Source organism: Aplosporella prunicola, assembly GCF_010093885.1.
Source record: "Aplosporella prunicola CBS 121167 unplaced genomic scaffold K452scaffold_25, whole genome shotgun sequence".
Lineage (NCBI taxonomy): Eukaryota > Fungi > Ascomycota > Dothideomycetes > Botryosphaeriales > Aplosporellaceae > Aplosporella > Aplosporella prunicola.
The window spans coordinates 541,295-557,890 of NW_022983553.1; the positions used below are offsets into that span (position 1 = coordinate 541,295).

Consider the following 16,596-nt stretch of genomic DNA (forward strand, 5'->3'; position numbering starts at 1 on the left):
CAAGACAGTAGACCTACCAGCTAACGGCGGCTCGAAACAAAAGACCCACAAGACGTGCACCTACTGGCTTCGAAACTGGTGGGTGTGGGAGCTTGGCGGTATGATCATCAGCATTGGCTGTATGGTTACCATGCTTATCCTGCTTCCGTACCTTGACCACAAGCCAGTTGATGAGTGGCATTTCCTCATAGCACCAAACACTATGATATCTACGCTCATTACTATTTCGAAGACGTCCATGCTCCTCACTGTCGCGGAAGGTTTAAGCCAGTTGAAATGGCTTTACTTCAAGACCGCCAAGCGATCTTTACCTGAGCTCGACATCTTCGACGGCGCTAGCCGAGGGCCATGGGGAGCACTAATCTTTGTTTCTCGAATGTCAAAGAAGACTGGAGTTATCCTACCGGTCATAGGGTCTGTTGTCATGATCGCCTCCTTGACAATGGAGCCCTTTGCTCAACAGATCATTTCTTTTCAATCTAAACGAATTGAATTATCCACCAGAGTGGCCTCTCTACGCGTGGCCCATGAATGGAGCCGGAATTATAGCAGTAAGTGCCAACTCAAGAATACACAGAAGGGATCATCTACTAAAGTGCCAAACGAACTACAGGTAGCACACGTAACATGGAATCTGCCTTTATAAAAGGCCTAATTGGCTCTCCACCATCCATCCGCTTTGTTTGTTCTACTGGAAACTGTACGTGGTCCAATGTTTATGTTCTGGGAATATGCAGTGCATGCGCCGATGTCACTAAAGACACTACATGGTCAATCCAAAAATCGAACGAACTACTTCCTCCTATAAAAGACCATTATTTCCAGGCTAAGACTCCAAATAACGTTCTCCTCAACGTTAACCCTGGAGGTAACTGGAGTATGGTTCCGTATAATACAACGGTAAACGGATTGCCTTCGCTTCAACAACGCCAAAAGAATAAGGGTTCCACGTCTCAAAATGGCCCTCACTTGTTTAAACGCCCACCATATGCTTATATCGTGAATATTCCAAGTTTCAGTACCATAATAAGTAATTTTAGCCTCTGGGATCCCCTAAATTTCTCAAGTTCGAATGTTATCAGCATCGCAATCGCAAGAAACTTTGCAACAAGCGACGACAATATATTCGATACATTGCACATCGACAAAGTTAATATCACCGAATGTCAATTAAGTTGGTGTCACAAGTCTTATAGTCAAGTTAGCGCAGTAAGTGGAATCTATAACATGTTTTAATTCAGCTAACAAGTAGCAGATTAATGGGGTTTTACAAAATTTTACTACTGCTACTTTGCCATTGTCGCAGTCAGAATCGATCAGCAGTCTTTCCTATTTGAAAGCCCTTGTAGAGACACTAAGATCCGACTACAACGGTGATAATCGTCTTCCGGATTTCTGGCATTATACGTTCTCTGAAATTCCGATCTTTTGGACTTATATAGCCGAACAAACTCAATTCAACCATACCAACACTGAGATAATAAATTTTGGACCGGCCTCAGTTTTTCAAGAGACATCAAACATATCCACAGTGTTTGAGTCAATAGCCGAGAGCTTGACGAATCAACTTTTCCTCGGGCCCGATGGCGTAGATCAACCCGGAATCGCCTACTCTAACGAGACATACGTGGTAGTCCGCTGGGAGTGGGCGATTTTCCCCGTCCTACTCGTCCTCATCGGTGCCATCTTCCTGATTGCCAACTTATGGATCAACGGCCACCACAGAGTTCCGCTCTGGAAATCAAGCCTCTTGCCGCTCCTCTTTCATGGTTTGGAAAAGGTTGAAGAAGACTATTTCAGCATCGAAAACAAGGTCGAGATGGAAAAACTGGCACGGGGTTTGAAAGCACGATTGGAGAAGGATGACGCTGGTCTTACGAAACTTGTTACAGACTAAAATATATCTAACCTAGAATAATCTAATTACTACTATATTTTCTTAAACATAGCTGTTTTATAGCTTCTATATCTAATACGTTCCGCTACCTCTTGATAGTTTGAGAGAAATTTTACGAAGTAATTTAGTTCTCTTACAGTTCTCTACAAGACATATATTAGCCAACTTATAAAGAGACTTAACAACAAACGTCCTTGTTCCTCCAATGCGTTCTATTTCGTGAAGTTTTATATCTAAAAGTCATATTCAAGAAACAAATGCTTAGAAATATATGTAGAGAAATAATAAGACTATTCCTAAGGAACATTAAAGAGCTTTCTATCCGGAGGATTAAGCTCCCAAAATAGGAGTATTTCAGGCAAAACCAAGACCTCTAACAATATACGTGTATCGAGTCTTTTCAGTTTTCCCAAAGTCATACAGAGCCTTACTTCTTTCTCTCGCAGAGGGCCGGCATGTGGCCCAGCAAGCATACTTATACCAGCAAGGCTAGATTCCGCGACAGTATCTTCCTGCGCAGCTCATCTAATTGCGTGTCATCAACAAAGCCCAACCCCATTCTCGACGCAAACCGCTACCCAACCACCGAACGCACAAGCAGTGCAAGACACAAAAAAGCGCCAAAATCCACAAAATCCAAGTCTATACAAACACCCAAAACTCCAAACCCCATATACGTCTAGTCATCAGCTCTACACCATACACCAACCATCCAGCTCTACTTTTCCGAATTCTCCCATATCCGCCTCCAGCAACCTTCTACAACGCAAGCGACAGCGCATCAAGCGCCCGCCGCAGTGGGCAAGAACACGCGTTTCCGCTGCATTGGATGGATCCGCGTTAGTTCTGCCCTACATCCAAAAGAAGGACTGGAAGACTTACCGAGAGACCGAACGAAGCAACTAACGCCACTGCCGCGCCAACATACGCGAAGATGAACCTGCACGACTTAGTTAACTGACCACTCGAAAAGATAGAGAGAGCAACAAAACCTACGTCTTGGCCATATTATCTACAATAACATGCAGCGCCTCACGCCGCGTCTCCTCATCCAAGCTCTGCAGAACCTGGCTGCTAGCGCCCGAGATAGCAGCCTGCAACTGGTCGACCGGGAGGCTCGGCAGCAGGGCCTTGAGGCCGTCGGTAGCGCCGTTGATGAACACGGCGCTGCCGCACGCGAGGCCGATGGCTATGCCGCCGATTTGGGCTGGGAGCGTCATATTAGTTAAGAACACGGTTTTAGTTGTGAGCTTTAAGGTTGTAGGCTCTAGGGTTTTAAGCTCTGGGGTTTAGGGAACGAGCACCCACCGATCATCATGAAGCTGACGGCGTAGCCGAGGTCTTGTGGCGGGACGGCCGTCTGGATGACGGCGTAGCCGGCTTGCACGAAGGCGCCGCCGCCGAGGCCGAGCATGGCTTCGAAGCCGTAGATGTAGGACTGCGAGGTGTCGAGGTCGATGAGCGCTGGTGGGGAGTTAGAATTTGTAGAAGGAGGGAATTGGGCTTGGCTTACAGAGGAAGACGTTGGCGATGAGGGCGAGGATGGCGCCGAGGATGTACCACGGCACGTAGTAGCCGAGGCGGGACATCAGGTAGCCGTTTGTGAGGATCGAGAAGCAGAGGAGGAAGATTAGAGGAAGCAGCCGCACGGCCGAGTCCAGCGCCCCGTCGCCGCGCGAGAACTGGAAGTAGATCGGGATGTAGTAGATAGGGACGAACACTGCGCAGTTGCAGGCGGTAGCGCATATGAAGAGGAGAATCGTCTCTTTGTTCTTGAGGAACTGGACCGGAAACATTCTTTCGGTTGCGGTCGTGAATAGAGTCAGTCCTTGCTGTACTCCGAAAGCAATCCAAAGGACGCCGGCGACAACGAATAGCGCGATTATCTCGCCGCTGTCCCAGGAGTAGAGAGTGCCGCCGAAGTTGATGGGCATGATGGTCGCGACAAAGGCGCCAATACTGATGACGGTGCCAACTGAATCGAAATGTCGGAGTCTTTGGCCAAGGGCAATGTGCTTGGCGGGATGGAATCCAGGGAGTAGGAAGAACCAAATGGGAAAGAGAACGCCGCCGATGATAAGGTTGATATAGAACGCCCAGCGCCAGTTGACTTTCTCAAAGGCGCCGCCAATGACCGGACCGAGGACAGTGCCGAAACCCCAGACCAAGCCGCTTTATCTTTCTGTTAGCCTGCAGGTCTACAGGAGAAGCAGTGGGATGAAACAGATCACTTACACAAGACTGAGATAGGCGGGGCGTTCTTGCTCGGTCGTGTTGGTGGAGAGGAGTATCATAACGCCAATATACAAGCCAATGCCGCCGGCACCAGCAAAGACACGGCCGACAATCTCAGCATTCATGTTCGGAGCGCCGCCGCACAGAGCCGACGCAGCGAGGAAGATGACCATGGAGATTATGTACAGCCACTTGACGTCGAACATGCCGTAGAGTTTCCCAATGGGCATGATGACAGCAACACCGCCAATGTTAAAGCTTCAGAGCGTCAGCGAGTAAAGAAAAGTGTGAAGGAGAGCTTCGTACCCGACTGAAAGCCATCCGAGATCTTTGATGGAGGAGAAATCTTTTACAATGGCCGGAATGATGTCCGCGACAATGGTATTGTCCAATGCGTAGAGGAAAATGCTGGACAAAATGCTGACGACGACAAGGAACCACTGCAACTGGTCAATGACTGAAAAGTGGGAAATGTCGATTTTCATACCGAAAAGCCTTGTATCTTGCGGACAGGTAACTGCGTGTCAGAGGCCTGGCCAAGCTCGCTGGTGCTGGCCTCCTTGGACGAGTCGTTTCTGAACGAAGACTTGGCCATGGTTTCTTGGAAGAAGAGAATGCCCGGTACCGTCCACAAAGGCTTTGAGGAATTTCTTAAATGAGTGCGGCGAAAGAGAGGCTGGTGGAGAGGTGGGCGGAGACATGAGTGGGGACAAGGGTGTTGTTGGGCTTAGAAATGTCAGGCTTGGTCAGCGGGCGGATGGGTTACCTGAAGGAGTGGAGGATTGTAGAAGGAATTGTACCTTGTAGCTGAGCGGCACAGCTGGCGGCTGGGGTGGGGTGGGTGTGCGGCTGCATGCATGCGGCTTACGGGTGAGGCTGGCGCAGGGCTGAACCGCGTTGCCGGGTCGTCAGCCAACACATTCCAAATGGGGAACATGACGATTTCTAAGCACGTCTGCGACATTGCATACAAAACCCCCCGCTCGTCTTGCCAACAACAACAATCACAAACACCATCACCATGTCTCTCCAGCGCGCCATCCAGATCCAGGGCCCCAAGCTGGCCAAGCTGGTCGCCAATGCCCCCATCCCCAAGCTGCGCCCCGGCTACATCAAGGCCAAGACGGTTGCCGTGGCCCTCAACCCCACCGACTGGAAGCACGTCGACTTCCTTGCCGACAGCGGCGCCATTGTCGGCTGCGACTACAGCGGCATTGTCGAGGAAGTCGGTCCCGGCGTGAGCAGCTTCAAGGTAGGCGACAAGGTCGCCGGGTTCGTGCACGGCAGCAACCAAGACAACCACGAAGACGGCTGCTTCGCCGAGCACATTGCGGCCAAAGCCGCCGTGCAGATCAAGGTGCCCGCCACGCTGTCGATGGAGGAGGCCGCGACGCTGGGCGTCGGCATCACCACCGTCGGCCAGGGTCTGTACCAGTCGCTGCAGCTGCCCTGGCCCACGACGCCGGCCAAGTCGCCCTTCCCCGTGCTGATCTACGGCGCCTCGACCGCGACGGGCACGTTGGCCGTCCAGTTTGCCAAGCTCTCCGGCCTGACGGTCATCGCGACGTGCTCGCCGCACAACTTCGACCTCGTGCGCCGCCTGGGCGCCGACCACGTCTTCGACTACAAGTCGCCCACCGTCGGCGCCGACATCCGCGCCGCCACCAACGACAGCCTCGAATTCGCTTTCGACTGCATTGCGTACGAGGCGACTGCCGCCGTCTGCGCCCAGGCGCTCACGTCCAAGCCCGCCGTCGCAAAGTACAGCTCCCTGCTGCGCCTGGACGCGCTGCCCCGCGACGACGTCGCCAACCTCAGCACGCTGGCCTACACCGCCCTGGGCGAAACGTTCCACAAGGGCGAAAAGGAGTTCCCCGCTAACGAGGACCACTTGGACTTTGCGGCGAGGTTCTGGAAGCTGAGTGGCGAGCTGCTCGCCCAGGGGAAGGTCAAGGTTCACCCGTTGGAGGTGCGCGACGGCGGCTTGGACCGCGTCCTTGAGGGCATGGATGACTTGAGGAACGACAAGGTCAGCGGCGTCAAGCTCGTCTACAAGGTTTAGATCTGGTTTGCGATGGAGGCGGAGTCATGGAACGGAATATGCAATGCTTCAGTGTCACTTAGATTCCCCAGTCTCCTTTCACAGAATGAAGTCTCTCTGTCAATTCGTCTGGGAATGCCTTATATGCTGCTCGTTTCAACTGTTCCTCTTCCTCGTTTTGTCATCTTTCTTGCTTTGTACGTCTTTTGTTTGCACGTAAATGATTCAAGTCTTTGTTTTCATTTTACTCGACTGTTGGAGCTCGCTTTCAAAACACCGAGAGCGTTCCTGAGCTGTAAAGTTCGCACGAACCTGGCACAAACTTCTCAAGAACAGCGAAGCTAATTCTACCGATAACCAAAAACAGCGTATTCTCTATCGCAGGAAAATATAAACAACTCCAAGCCAGCCTATCTACAAAAACGCCTGACCTTATCCGCACCCCCAAATCCCCAACAACCACCCCCGATATGCATCAACACCCCTGCCCCCTCAAAGGTAGTACGCATCCGGATCCGGGCCCTGCAAATCCCACTCGACCTTCGTCACGCCTCCAATGCCCACCAAGTACAGCGTCTTCAAATCGTCCCCCGCAAACGCAATATTCTCAACCGGATGGTTCGTCTGCACGCGCGCAATCAACGCACCTCGCGGATCCAGAATATCCACCCCGTTCGACAGCCCCGACCCCACAACCAGATACCCGTTCGCGGCCACCTTCAGCCCGTCCGGACTCCCCTCGAGGCTCTGGAAGATGTTGCGCTTCCCCGCCAGCACGGGCACGCCGGAAGCGCCGTCCGGGCGTGTCACGTCCCACGCGTAGATGTTGCGTGCGTTTGTCGAGCTGAACTCGATGCGGATGGGGTAGGCGTAGAAATCGCCGGCGCCGCGGTTCTCGGTGCCGGGCGCGCCGACCGTCTCCAGGCCGCTGTCCGTGACATATAGCGTCTTGCCGTCGCGGGCGAACGCGATGCCGTTCGGGTGCTGCAGCGTCGCGTCCGCGACTTGCACCTCGCCCGTGCTGGGCCGGAAGCGGTATGTAGCCAGCTGGTTCGCGGGCGCGGATGGGGAGAGTCCCAGGCCCCATGCGTAGTCGCTGTCGGTGAACCAGATGTCCCCGACGCTGTCGACCGCCAGGTCGTTCAGCCCGCCGAACGCGAACCCGTGGTAGTTGTTCAGCAGCCACTCGGCGCGGTACGTCGCGGGGTCGACGCGCACGATGCCCGGGCGCTGCTGGAGCGGCGTGCCATCCGGGAGCGAAACGTTGCTGTTGGCGTCGGCATTGCCCTGCACGGCCCAGTAGATGTAGCCATCATGCAGGACGCCGCCCGTGGGCTGGTAGACCGGGGGATCCGTGACAAACGCCTCGACGGTGGGCGGGTCGTTGTTCAAGTCGATGACGATGTTGCTCAGGTTGCCTGGCGGCCCGTCTTGCGTCGCGAACAGCTTGTTCAGCCCCGCCACGTAGATGGGCGCCTCGTGGATCACGTTCAGCAGCGGGATGTAGCTGTGCGTGATCCGGGGCGCAGCGCCCAGCAGCGCGAGCCCGCGCTCTTTGTCGAAGACGACGAAGTCTGCGGTGGGCACGAGAGCCGCCCATGAGGCGTCGTCGGAGACGAGTGTCCCGCTGTATCCGACGTTCGGGTCGGGGTTGCGTGAGAAGGAGGGTGGCAGCACGCTGCCGTAGCGGTGGATGCAGGTGATGTTGGCGGTGGAGGGGCCGCAGGCGGCGGCGACAGGGACGGCGCTGCTGTTTGCTGCTGCTGCTGCTGCGGAGGAGGCGGTGGTGGTGTTCTGCGCGACTGCGGCGGCAGCTGCGCCGCCGATGCTGAGCAGCGCCGCGAGAGAAACGAGGGAAGCAGTCATTGTGGACGAGGTGCAGAGAGGGCGAGGAGGCTGAGGATGCAGGATGCGGGATGCGGTTCCAGAGGCGCTGGGTGTCGTCTTTTTATTCTCTCCCTCGAACTCGGCAGCTCTCGTCTCGTTAGGTCCAGCCCTCGCAGACGGCAAATCCTTCATGTGCACAGCCAACATGCGTGCATGCTATAAGAGCGCAGCAGTTGGTGGCTCAGAGTCGTTGCATCCTTCGACCTGAGCTTTTAGAAAGTCGGTGACAGGGGCCGTCCGTTGGGGACAGTAGGTCTCGTAAACAGCCCAAGTGGAGAAAAAGACGGTAAACAATGTCTTACGCTAGCAACCGGTCAACGGGCTGCGGATGTAAGCGAATGGATGACGCCCGGGGGGGATGGGATAAGCACTAGGTAAGCGGCAAGCCACGTCCCTGTCCCTGTCCCTGTCCTTGTCCCTGTCCCGGCCCTTGTCCTTGTCCCTGCGTCGGTAGCAGCCGATCTAAGACAAGGAATGCTTCCGATTGACGACAGCGCGCATGTTGGCGAATACGGACAATGCTTATGTATGTCTAACGTAGTAGTTTCTTTTTCCCCACGTCTAGTCTAACCGTCTAAGATTATAACACCCCAGCCCATGTAACCCCGCACCGCCCATACACCCGCGCCATCCACCGCCTATGCACCCAACCCCACCGCCACAAGCACACACACACACACACACACACACGCACTAACTAACCCTGCGACGCGCGCTTCAGCTGCTGATGCTGACAGCGGCGCGCAACGCTCAAAAACACAAAGCCCAAAATAACCGACGAGCCGCCATACAGCTGGGCATAGAGGTAATCGCCGTCGCCCATATCGATCAGCCTCCCGGCCAGCGGCGGGCCCGTCAAGCACGCGAAGCCACCAACGCCAAACACCATGCCCACGCGCGACGCGACCTTGGACAAATCCGTCGTCAGCTGCGACAGCGTCGACGGGAACAGCGTCTGCACCGCGTTGGAGCAGATGCCGTAGAGAATGACGAAGGCGTAGAATGCGCCCGCGCTGTGCACGCCGATCCACGCGAAGAGCATGACGCCTGCGCCCGCGACAAACGGCAGCAGCGTGTTGAACGTGCCAAAGTACGTGTCGGCGAGGTAGGCGGGGATGAGGCGCCCGGGGATCCCGACCGCGTTGAGCACCATGAGTAGCGTCAGCGAGCCCGACTCCGAAATGTGCGTCACTTCTTTGCCGAAGGTCGTCGTCTAGCGCTGGGGCGTTAGTTTCGGTGCGATCAGAGAGGGAAGCCAGGGGTCACTGACGTAGAAGTACGCAATGTACACGCCCCACAGCGTGAAGAAAATCCCAATCGCAAAGAACAGGTACGTCGGGTCCTTGAACGCGCGCAGATCGACCAGCGGGCCCTTGGAGCGCTTGAACTGACGCGGCCGCGCGAGCGCGATGATAACGAGCGTGTTGAAGAGCATCACGAAGCCCATGACGCGAATGGTCCAGGGATAGCCAATCTGGGGCGCCAGCTGGCGCGAGATGATGGGAAACACGATGCCACCGACCGGGGCGCCGCAGGCCGCCAAACTGAGCGCAAACGCGCGCCGCTGTGTGAAGTACGTCGAGACGAGGGCGATGCACGGCGTGAACAGCAGGCCGTTGCCGATGCCCTGCACGACGCCCTGCGCCAGGATCAGCTGCCAGTACGCCTTGACGGCGGAGGTCGCAAAGACGCCCAGCAGCTGGAAGGCGCAGCCGGCGAGCAGCACGACGCGGAAATGCCCGCCGTCCATGGCGGGGCCGGAGAGCGTGCCGAGGAAGAACAGCAGGAACAGCGACAGCGAGCCCACCCACGACGTGTCTGACGCGGACTTGTCCAATGTGCTCATCCAATGCGTCTGGAAGAGCCCGAAGGACGAAAAGTACCCGAACCCGTTCATCACGAGCAGGAAGCTCACGACCACTTGTGTCCAGGCTGTGAAGCCGCCGTTGAGCCGCACTGAGGGCGGCTCTGGCGCCGTGAACAGGTTGTCTTGCGACGGAACGCGCTCTTTGGAGAGGCTGAGTGTGGAGTCCTCTTTTGGGAGGCTGACGGTGGAGGTTTCCGAGGACGACATGGTCGAGGCGTAGGCAGAGACGTATGTAGAGAGAGCGAAAATCGAGAGGAAAAATCCAGTATGGTAGTGAATTCGAGAGCGAGGAAAGCCAGATACAAGGCCAAGGCCTTTAGCATACGACCTCGCAATAAGGACTGAACGCGCGCAGCAGATTTGTAAGTCTTACCCCCCACGCAGCTATATTTACCGCAGCCACTTCCTTCAGTGGGCCCTAGAGTAGCAAACAGTGACGAGAGCACAGAAAACCCAAGCGGGCAAGGGGGACAGCGCTAGGACAGCGCGCTCCTCCACCAACACGGCAGCAAACCCTGGCAGCAACAACAGCGGAGCCCGTTTTTGCGCGCCATAATTTACCTAACAGACCGCAACGGTTCAGCTACGCAGGCCGTAGTCAGCAAGCAGCTGAAACGTCGGCGACAACTAGCCGGTGAGGCTCATCCTTCTCAGCCACAGCGAAGCGTGGGCAGGTACCTGCATACCTACTCAGCAACACGAGGGGTGGGCGGCTTCTAGACCAGCGCGTGCGCCGACGCAGGAACCTGATGGGCTAAGCGTTCGAGAAGGATCGTGCGTTACTGTGTCCGGCGGTGCCGAATAACCTTAGAATAAGCCTGTAAGTGCGATGCGGGTCAAGGGTGCCACGGCGCTGTCGTTCCTTGCAACCTATCCCGGCGTGCCGCCCTGCGTGCGTCGAGGCTCAACATGTCTGTGCGAGGTTGTGCTGAGGCCTAACCGCCATCCGCTGCCGCGTTCCTGCAGGGCTGCAGTGGCTTAGGCGGGCCCTGTTCGCAGCCACAAAGCTACCTGCGTCCGTTTCTGGAAACCGGGCTCGACTGAGGGATCGGTTGGCTCTAGGGAACGGCGCTCCGCCCTCCCAAACCATCCTGGATTGTGGACGCTCCTCCCTCACCGTCTCCGTGCTCCCGCTAATGCACTGTCATTGTGTACCAACGGACAGTGGCCGGGACTCTGAATGTGTCAACTCGACACTCCAAACAAATCTCTCGCGGGCGTGCTCACGATGGATGGCTAAGAATAAATCGCTACCCCGGCTTCCGTCATCCGCGGCGCGCCCTACGGGGTCCGCAAGCTGTGTTGCGTCGAAGGATCGGGGAAGGGTTTGGTGCGTCGAGGGCGGACGTTCGAGGTTGATACTGACTGCAAGCACCCTCAGAAAGCTATATAATAGCCCGGGCTTCGGTGCAATCGAGCTCAAACGATCAACAGTCTCGACAGCAAGCCTCCAGTGCCTTCCTAGAAGCCTCATTACTCTCTTTGAAAGCTTTCATACTCATACCTTCATACCCGATCGTTGTTACGCAATCAAACAGACAAACAAACACAATGGAAGCTCGTATCATCTCCATTGAACACCAGCTCTCGAAGCTGGTGCACATCCAAAAGGTCCTCGTTTCCGTGCTCGGAAGCACTGGGCTCTCGTCTCTGCCGTTTGGCTCTGACATCAAGAAACTGCTGTCGGAATGGGATGGGCAAGCCTCTCAGATCCAGTCCTCCATCTTGAACACTCAAGAGGAGAGCTTTGAGAAGGAGAAGAGCCTCGAGGTCACTGTCGAGGAGATCCATGACTCTGGTGAGTGGACCAAACGGGATAAACAAAGCTGCCGGACCATCACTGATGCATTGCAAAGGCATCGCCACGCCAGAGGAAGTGCCCACGCCCGAAGAGCTCGAGAAACTCGCCAACGAGATCCTCGACGTCCTCGGCCGCTACGGGAAGCACCTCGCGCCCAAGGAGGGCGAAGAGCACGCCTCCGGCTGGATCGGCAAGCCGATGTTCGTGGAGAAAGTCGTCAAGCAGCTCGAGCAAGGCCAAGCAATCAAGATGATCCTGCCCGCCTTCCCCTGGAAGAGCGTACGTCTGCACGCGCGTACCCAAAAAAAGCCAAACCAAAATCACCACTAACAGCAAGCCCCGCAGATCAACAAAGTCGAAAAAGTCACCGGCGCCCTCCCCGACCTCGGCGAGGAGCTCGCCCTCGCCCGCATGAACCAGCTCTGCGACGACATCAAGGCCGTCTACCCACCCGGCGGCGAAATCCACATCGCAACGGACGGCGCCGTCTTCGACGACGTCGTCGGCATCCCGGACGAGGACACGTGGGCCTACAGCGAGGGGCTGATGGACATTGTGCGCGCGCGCGGCTACGCCCAGAACATCAAGATGCTGCGGATCATGGACATCCTGGGGCACACGGCGGGCAAACAGCTTGATAAGGCGACCTACCTCAGCCTCACGAAGCAGTGCCGCGAGGAGCTGCTGGCGTCCTATGGGCGCTCCGAGGAGGAGGTCCGTGCCATGATGCGCGAGGATAGTGATACCCTGCTGACGTACTGCGGGTTCATCCGCTTCCTCGAGTCGGACTTGCGCCATAGCGAGGTGGCGAAGACGGCGACCAGCGGGCAGAAGTTCCGCAAGTGCGTCAAGAAGGTGGCGATCAACATGATGATCCGCGCGGAGGTAAGCCAGCACACCACCCCACCCGCTCACGCTATCACTGACTGACTGACTTATGTGCGTCGCAGTCCTTCACCAAGCTCCTCCAGTCCGCATGCCCGGACTACGTGCGCCTGTCCATCCACCCCTCCACCGGCGCCGTCAAGCTCTCCGTCCCCCTCATCGTCACCGGCGCCGGCGACTTCCCGCGCACGCCCTGGCACAGCTGCGTCGCGCTCTCTGTCGACGGCAACTACAGCACCGTGCACAGCAAGAGCGTGCGCGACACGCACGTACTCGTTTGCCGCGACGACGAAGGCGCCCGCCCTTATTACTTCCGCGAGAAGTCGCCGCTCTGGGACTGGGAGGATGAGGAGGTCGTTTTCGAGCCCCGCTACCCGAATCGCCTTGTTGTGAGGCCGAGTAGGTCCGTTAGGGGCGCGAAGACGCTGAGTATGCAGCAGTTGGAGTTGTTGGCTAGCTTGAGGGAGAAGCATGTTGCTGGTGAGGTCGAGGTCGTTGGGTTTGTGAATGCGGCGGCGGCGGCAGCAGCAGCGGCAGCAGCAGCGTCTTGATTCCGGAAGGGGCTATAGTTTTCGTTTTTCCTTTGTCGTCGTTTTTCTTTGCATCGTTTACTCTCTTTTACTGTTTTATTCGTCTTCATTGTCTAAAGTCATTTGCATAGCTACATAGACCTGCTGGTTTTTTTTTTGCGCGTCGATGAGAACGTAGCCAAGGTTATCCCTTGAGTAGATTAGAAAGAGATTTGCTTTTGTTTTCAACTTCTACTGTTTTGTTAACGTGGGTATTGTAGTGATTGCTGGCTGCTGGAGCAATCAGTGACTTCAATGAGCCGTTGTTGGCTGGCATATTTTATAAAGTTTCACAGGACGTATACAGCGACGATATGAGTGTATGCACATAAGAAGCTCCATCTGTTTTATTCTCTCCATCTACTTCTTGCTTTTATAATGGTGGGGAAAGGAGGAAAGAGGCTTGGTTGATACAAAATTTCGTAAAATAAGATACGAGGTCTCCGGGTAGCAAAGCGGTGAAATGTTTTCGAAGTGTTTCGAGCCGCATATTTTGAACAAGTATATGATTGAATGAGTATATGGCTCAAGCGAGGTAGGTTTGAAAGGAGCATAACAGCTGAAACATTCTTTATAAACAGAAAACTGAGAGATCTAAAGCTATCCACACCAATGCACCTAAACCATGCTGTTATGCCAACGCTCATATGCAAGAACCCACTCAAAGCGACAAAACAAAGCCAAAACACCAAACAAACCCCTAACCACAAGCCGGCATCTCAAATACCCGCATCGATCTGGTTGACGACATTCTTGCTCGTCCACTCCTTCCAGTCCGTACACGTCTGCTCCATAACCATGGGAATCGCGCCTTGGGTCAACGCCAAGTCGTCGCCCCGCTCCATGATCATGATGTTGTACCCCATGCTCGCGTGCCACGCAATATGGCAGTGGTAGCTCCACGCGCCGGGGTTGTCGGCCTCGAACTGGATCACCAGGTGGCCGTACCGCCGCTGCATGTGCGTGTCCCGGCGAGCGGGGTTGGCGGGGTTCACGATCGTCGTGCCGTCCCATGCGCCGGGGCCTTCGGAGAGGACTTGCTGTGGCGGACGTTAGCAGGGGTTTTGTTTTGTATGGATATGGGGAGGGGCTTACGAAAGAGTGCCCGTGCAGGTGCATCGGGTGCGCCGACTGGTAGACGGTGTTGAGCACGATGCGGATGGTCCTGTTGGCGCCGAAGTCGTACACGTTCCAATCGGAGGGGAAGGACGAGTTGCCCTGGTCCGCGAGCAGCAGCACCGGCTCGTTGTAGTTCGTGCGCTGGGTGCGGTTATTCATGATCCAGACGTGGTGGCCCGTCTCGTTCGTAAACAAGTCGACCTCGATCGTCTCCGTGACATCGGGCTCCGCGACGGGCTTGGGGAAAAACGGCACCGTGCGATGCAGCTCGTCGTTCCTGCACAAAAAGTCCTTTGCGTTAGCCGCGGCGGCGGCGGCGCTGATCCTGCTGCGCGGCTCCTCTTGCACGGCCTCGTTGCCTTCGTACGACAGCACGGCCAGCGCCTCCGTCGTCCGCGCTTCCGAACAGTTCGCCGAGATCGTCGACCGCATCCAATACGTCTGGTTGGGGTCCGCGTCGGCCGTGACGAGGATGTCGGTGCGCTGCGCGGCGCCCAGCGTGATGAAGTCGGCTTCGTACGGCACCACGGGCTCGAAGTCGTGCGCGATGACCTGCATCTTGTGCCCGTCGATGCTGAAGTGCAGCAGCGCCGCGGCGCCGATGTTCATCAGCCGCAGGCGGTGCACCTTGCCTGGCTGGAAGCGGAATTGCGCGCGGCCGGCGTTGGACACGCACGTCGCGTTCCCCGTCGTCGCCATCGAGCAGTTGTAGTTGTTTTTGCCGTTGATCAGGTTGTTGTCCGATGCTGGGACGTAGACGTGGAAGTCTTCTGTTGCTCTGGCCGCGTCCTCTACGACTTCAAAGTAGTCGCGGTGATAGTGGTCGCCGAGGAGGAGAGGCCCCACGTCAACATCATATGGGGCATGCTTCGGCCCATAGATAATCATAGGCCCAAATGCGCCTGCTGTGTACTGGGCGGAAAAATGCGAATGCCACCAGGAAGTGCCGTAAACGTCGGCGCGGAACCGGTAAGTGAAAGACGATCCGGGAGCAATGGGACACTGCGAAACACCAGGAACACCGTCGAACCACTGGGTTCCCTTCATGGTGAGGCCGTGCCAGTGGAAAGCAGTGCCCTCCCCAGGGCCGTCAATGTTGTTATGAACTCGCACCTCGATCATATCACCCCAGTTGGCCTCAATGGCCGGACCAGGAAACTCGCCGTTGACGAAAATGCCGCTCTTGTTGTAGCCATCCGGGGAAAGATAGCCGCGAGCAACATTGAAGTCGTAGTATCTTGTGACTCCTGTGTTCGGAACATCGCCATATGGATCGTTGCTAAGCCCGCTCCTGTCTCCCCACGGGAAGCCAGCCGGTAGCGGATTGGACGTGAGGAAATCAGGGAAGGTCTGACACCCCAAGGTTCCCCATTTCGATGCTCCGTTTGTCCTATGCTGAGGCAAAGATTGGTTGAAACCCCTGTAGCAGACTTGTCAGCGGATCGGCAAATGATACATGTATTAGATAGACACCTACGTGGCCGAGACACCAACGGTGAGGACAGAGGCAAGGTAGCTCCAGAGCGTTGTACACTTCATTATGGCGATGACTGTTGATACTGTTGTGCTACTGACAAGCCGCATCCTCTAAGGGCATATTTAAACCACAGAAGTCATTATACGGCTTCCAAGCTCACGCGATACTCTATTCTCAGTACCTTTCACCGGCAGCGCTTGAGGCGTTGCACCTAGCAACGACCTCTCTAGACCGCAACCACACAATCCTACGTGTTGTAGCCAAGCGCTTGGATACGAGAGAAGAATGCTCACGGATGGATGACAGTGAGTTGGTACATGGGAATAACTCGGGCCAAGAACAGCCACTTGCTGCGGACTAAACAGCCACCAGGCGCGCTCTCCGGCGCTGGCGCGAAGGAGGCGGAGTCCTTCGTTCTGCGCATGGAGGAGCATAGAAGCGTCGGCGCATAATTGATTTGCCGGTAGAAAGATCGAAGGATTCAAAGGAACAGAAAGCTGACGAGCAGCTCTGGCCAAAATACCGAAAGAGGCTCTAGTCATGGCTGGCTGAACGTGCCGAACACCCCTGTACCGAGCCACGCTTACCTGCAAGATCTCGCATCTACCGGTGACCGGTGTAAGATCCGTAAGATGCTCGAGTACTCGCCTGCGTAGGAGCCTCTCCCCTGACAAGGCTGACTCAGATGCTTTGCCCTAACCAGACAGGAAACTCTCGGTAAATCTTTACCGCTGTTGTACGACTAAGCCCGTGCCTAGCAATGAGGCTCTTCGCGGCTATTATCTCACGTACAGGTTCCAGATCTTGTGCCTCCTGCA

The 16,596-nt window shown here is 55.8% G+C and overlaps 8 protein-coding genes across 8 annotated transcripts; 4 read left to right on the forward strand and 4 right to left on the reverse strand.

The window, feature by feature from the left end:
• Positions 1 to 79: 79 nt before the first annotated feature.
• On the forward strand, positions 80 to 466 carry K452DRAFT_199711 (uncharacterized protein; the record flags this gene model as incomplete). The annotated part of the gene is made up of 1 exon (XM_033536011.1): positions 80 to 466. A coding segment is annotated over one exon (387 nt), but the record flags the coding sequence as incomplete, so codon positions are not given.
• Positions 467 to 1,534: 1,068 nt separating this feature from the next.
• On the forward strand, positions 1,535 to 1,792 carry K452DRAFT_198829 (uncharacterized protein; the record flags this gene model as incomplete). Its single annotated transcript, XM_033536000.1, has 1 exon — positions 1,535 to 1,792. A coding segment is annotated over one exon (258 nt), but the record flags the coding sequence as incomplete, so codon positions are not given.
• Positions 1,793 to 2,274: 482 nt separating this feature from the next.
• Positions 2,275 to 4,758, reverse strand: K452DRAFT_277993 (uncharacterized protein). The gene is made up of 8 exons (XM_033539346.1): positions 4,620 to 4,758; positions 4,439 to 4,572; positions 4,133 to 4,390; positions 3,411 to 4,069; positions 3,206 to 3,361; positions 2,894 to 3,104; positions 2,780 to 2,837; positions 2,275 to 2,717 (listed from the first exon to the last, which is right to left on the reverse strand). Exons 1-8 carry the CDS (start codon positions 4,725 to 4,727, stop codon positions 2,679 to 2,681), a joined length of 1,623 nt encoding a protein of 540 aa, XP_033393887.1. The 5' UTR covers positions 4,728 to 4,758; the 3' UTR covers positions 2,275 to 2,678.
• A 395-nt stretch (positions 4,759 to 5,153) lies between these two features.
• K452DRAFT_234937 (uncharacterized protein) lies at positions 5,154 to 6,194 on the forward strand (the record flags this gene model as incomplete). The annotated part of the gene is made up of 1 exon (XM_033537396.1): positions 5,154 to 6,194. One exon carries the CDS (start codon positions 5,154 to 5,156, stop codon positions 6,192 to 6,194), a length of 1,041 nt encoding a protein of 346 aa, XP_033393888.1.
• Positions 6,195 to 6,686: 492 nt separating this feature from the next.
• Positions 6,687 to 7,913, reverse strand: K452DRAFT_210923 (uncharacterized protein; the record flags this gene model as incomplete). The annotated part of the gene is made up of 1 exon (XM_033536175.1): positions 6,687 to 7,913. A coding segment is annotated over one exon (1,227 nt), but the record flags the coding sequence as incomplete, so codon positions are not given.
• An 844-nt stretch (positions 7,914 to 8,757) lies between these two features.
• Positions 8,758 to 10,134, reverse strand: K452DRAFT_234891 (uncharacterized protein; the record flags this gene model as incomplete). The annotated part of the gene is made up of 2 exons (XM_033537391.1): positions 8,758 to 9,273; positions 9,331 to 10,134. The coding sequence occupies 2 exons, from the start codon at positions 10,132 to 10,134 to the stop codon at positions 8,758 to 8,760; spliced, it is 1,320 nt and encodes a 439-aa protein (XP_033393890.1).
• A 1,636-nt stretch (positions 10,135 to 11,770) lies between these two features.
• On the forward strand, positions 11,771 to 13,393 carry K452DRAFT_278007 (uncharacterized protein; the record flags this gene model as incomplete). The annotated part of the gene is made up of 3 exons (XM_033539347.1): positions 11,771 to 12,007; positions 12,074 to 12,613; positions 12,679 to 13,393. The coding sequence occupies 3 exons, from the start codon at positions 11,771 to 11,773 to the stop codon at positions 13,162 to 13,164; spliced, it is 1,263 nt and encodes a 420-aa protein (XP_033393891.1). The 3' UTR covers positions 13,165 to 13,393.
• Positions 13,394 to 13,839: 446 nt separating this feature from the next.
• Positions 13,840 to 15,840, reverse strand: K452DRAFT_361632 (multicopper oxidase; the record flags this gene model as incomplete). The annotated part of the gene is made up of 3 exons (XM_033546435.1): positions 13,840 to 14,222; positions 14,278 to 15,721; positions 15,779 to 15,840. 3 exons carry the CDS (start codon positions 15,838 to 15,840, stop codon positions 13,902 to 13,904), a joined length of 1,827 nt encoding a protein of 608 aa, XP_033393892.1. The 3' UTR covers positions 13,840 to 13,901.
• Between the last annotated feature and the right edge of the window lie 756 nt (positions 15,841 to 16,596).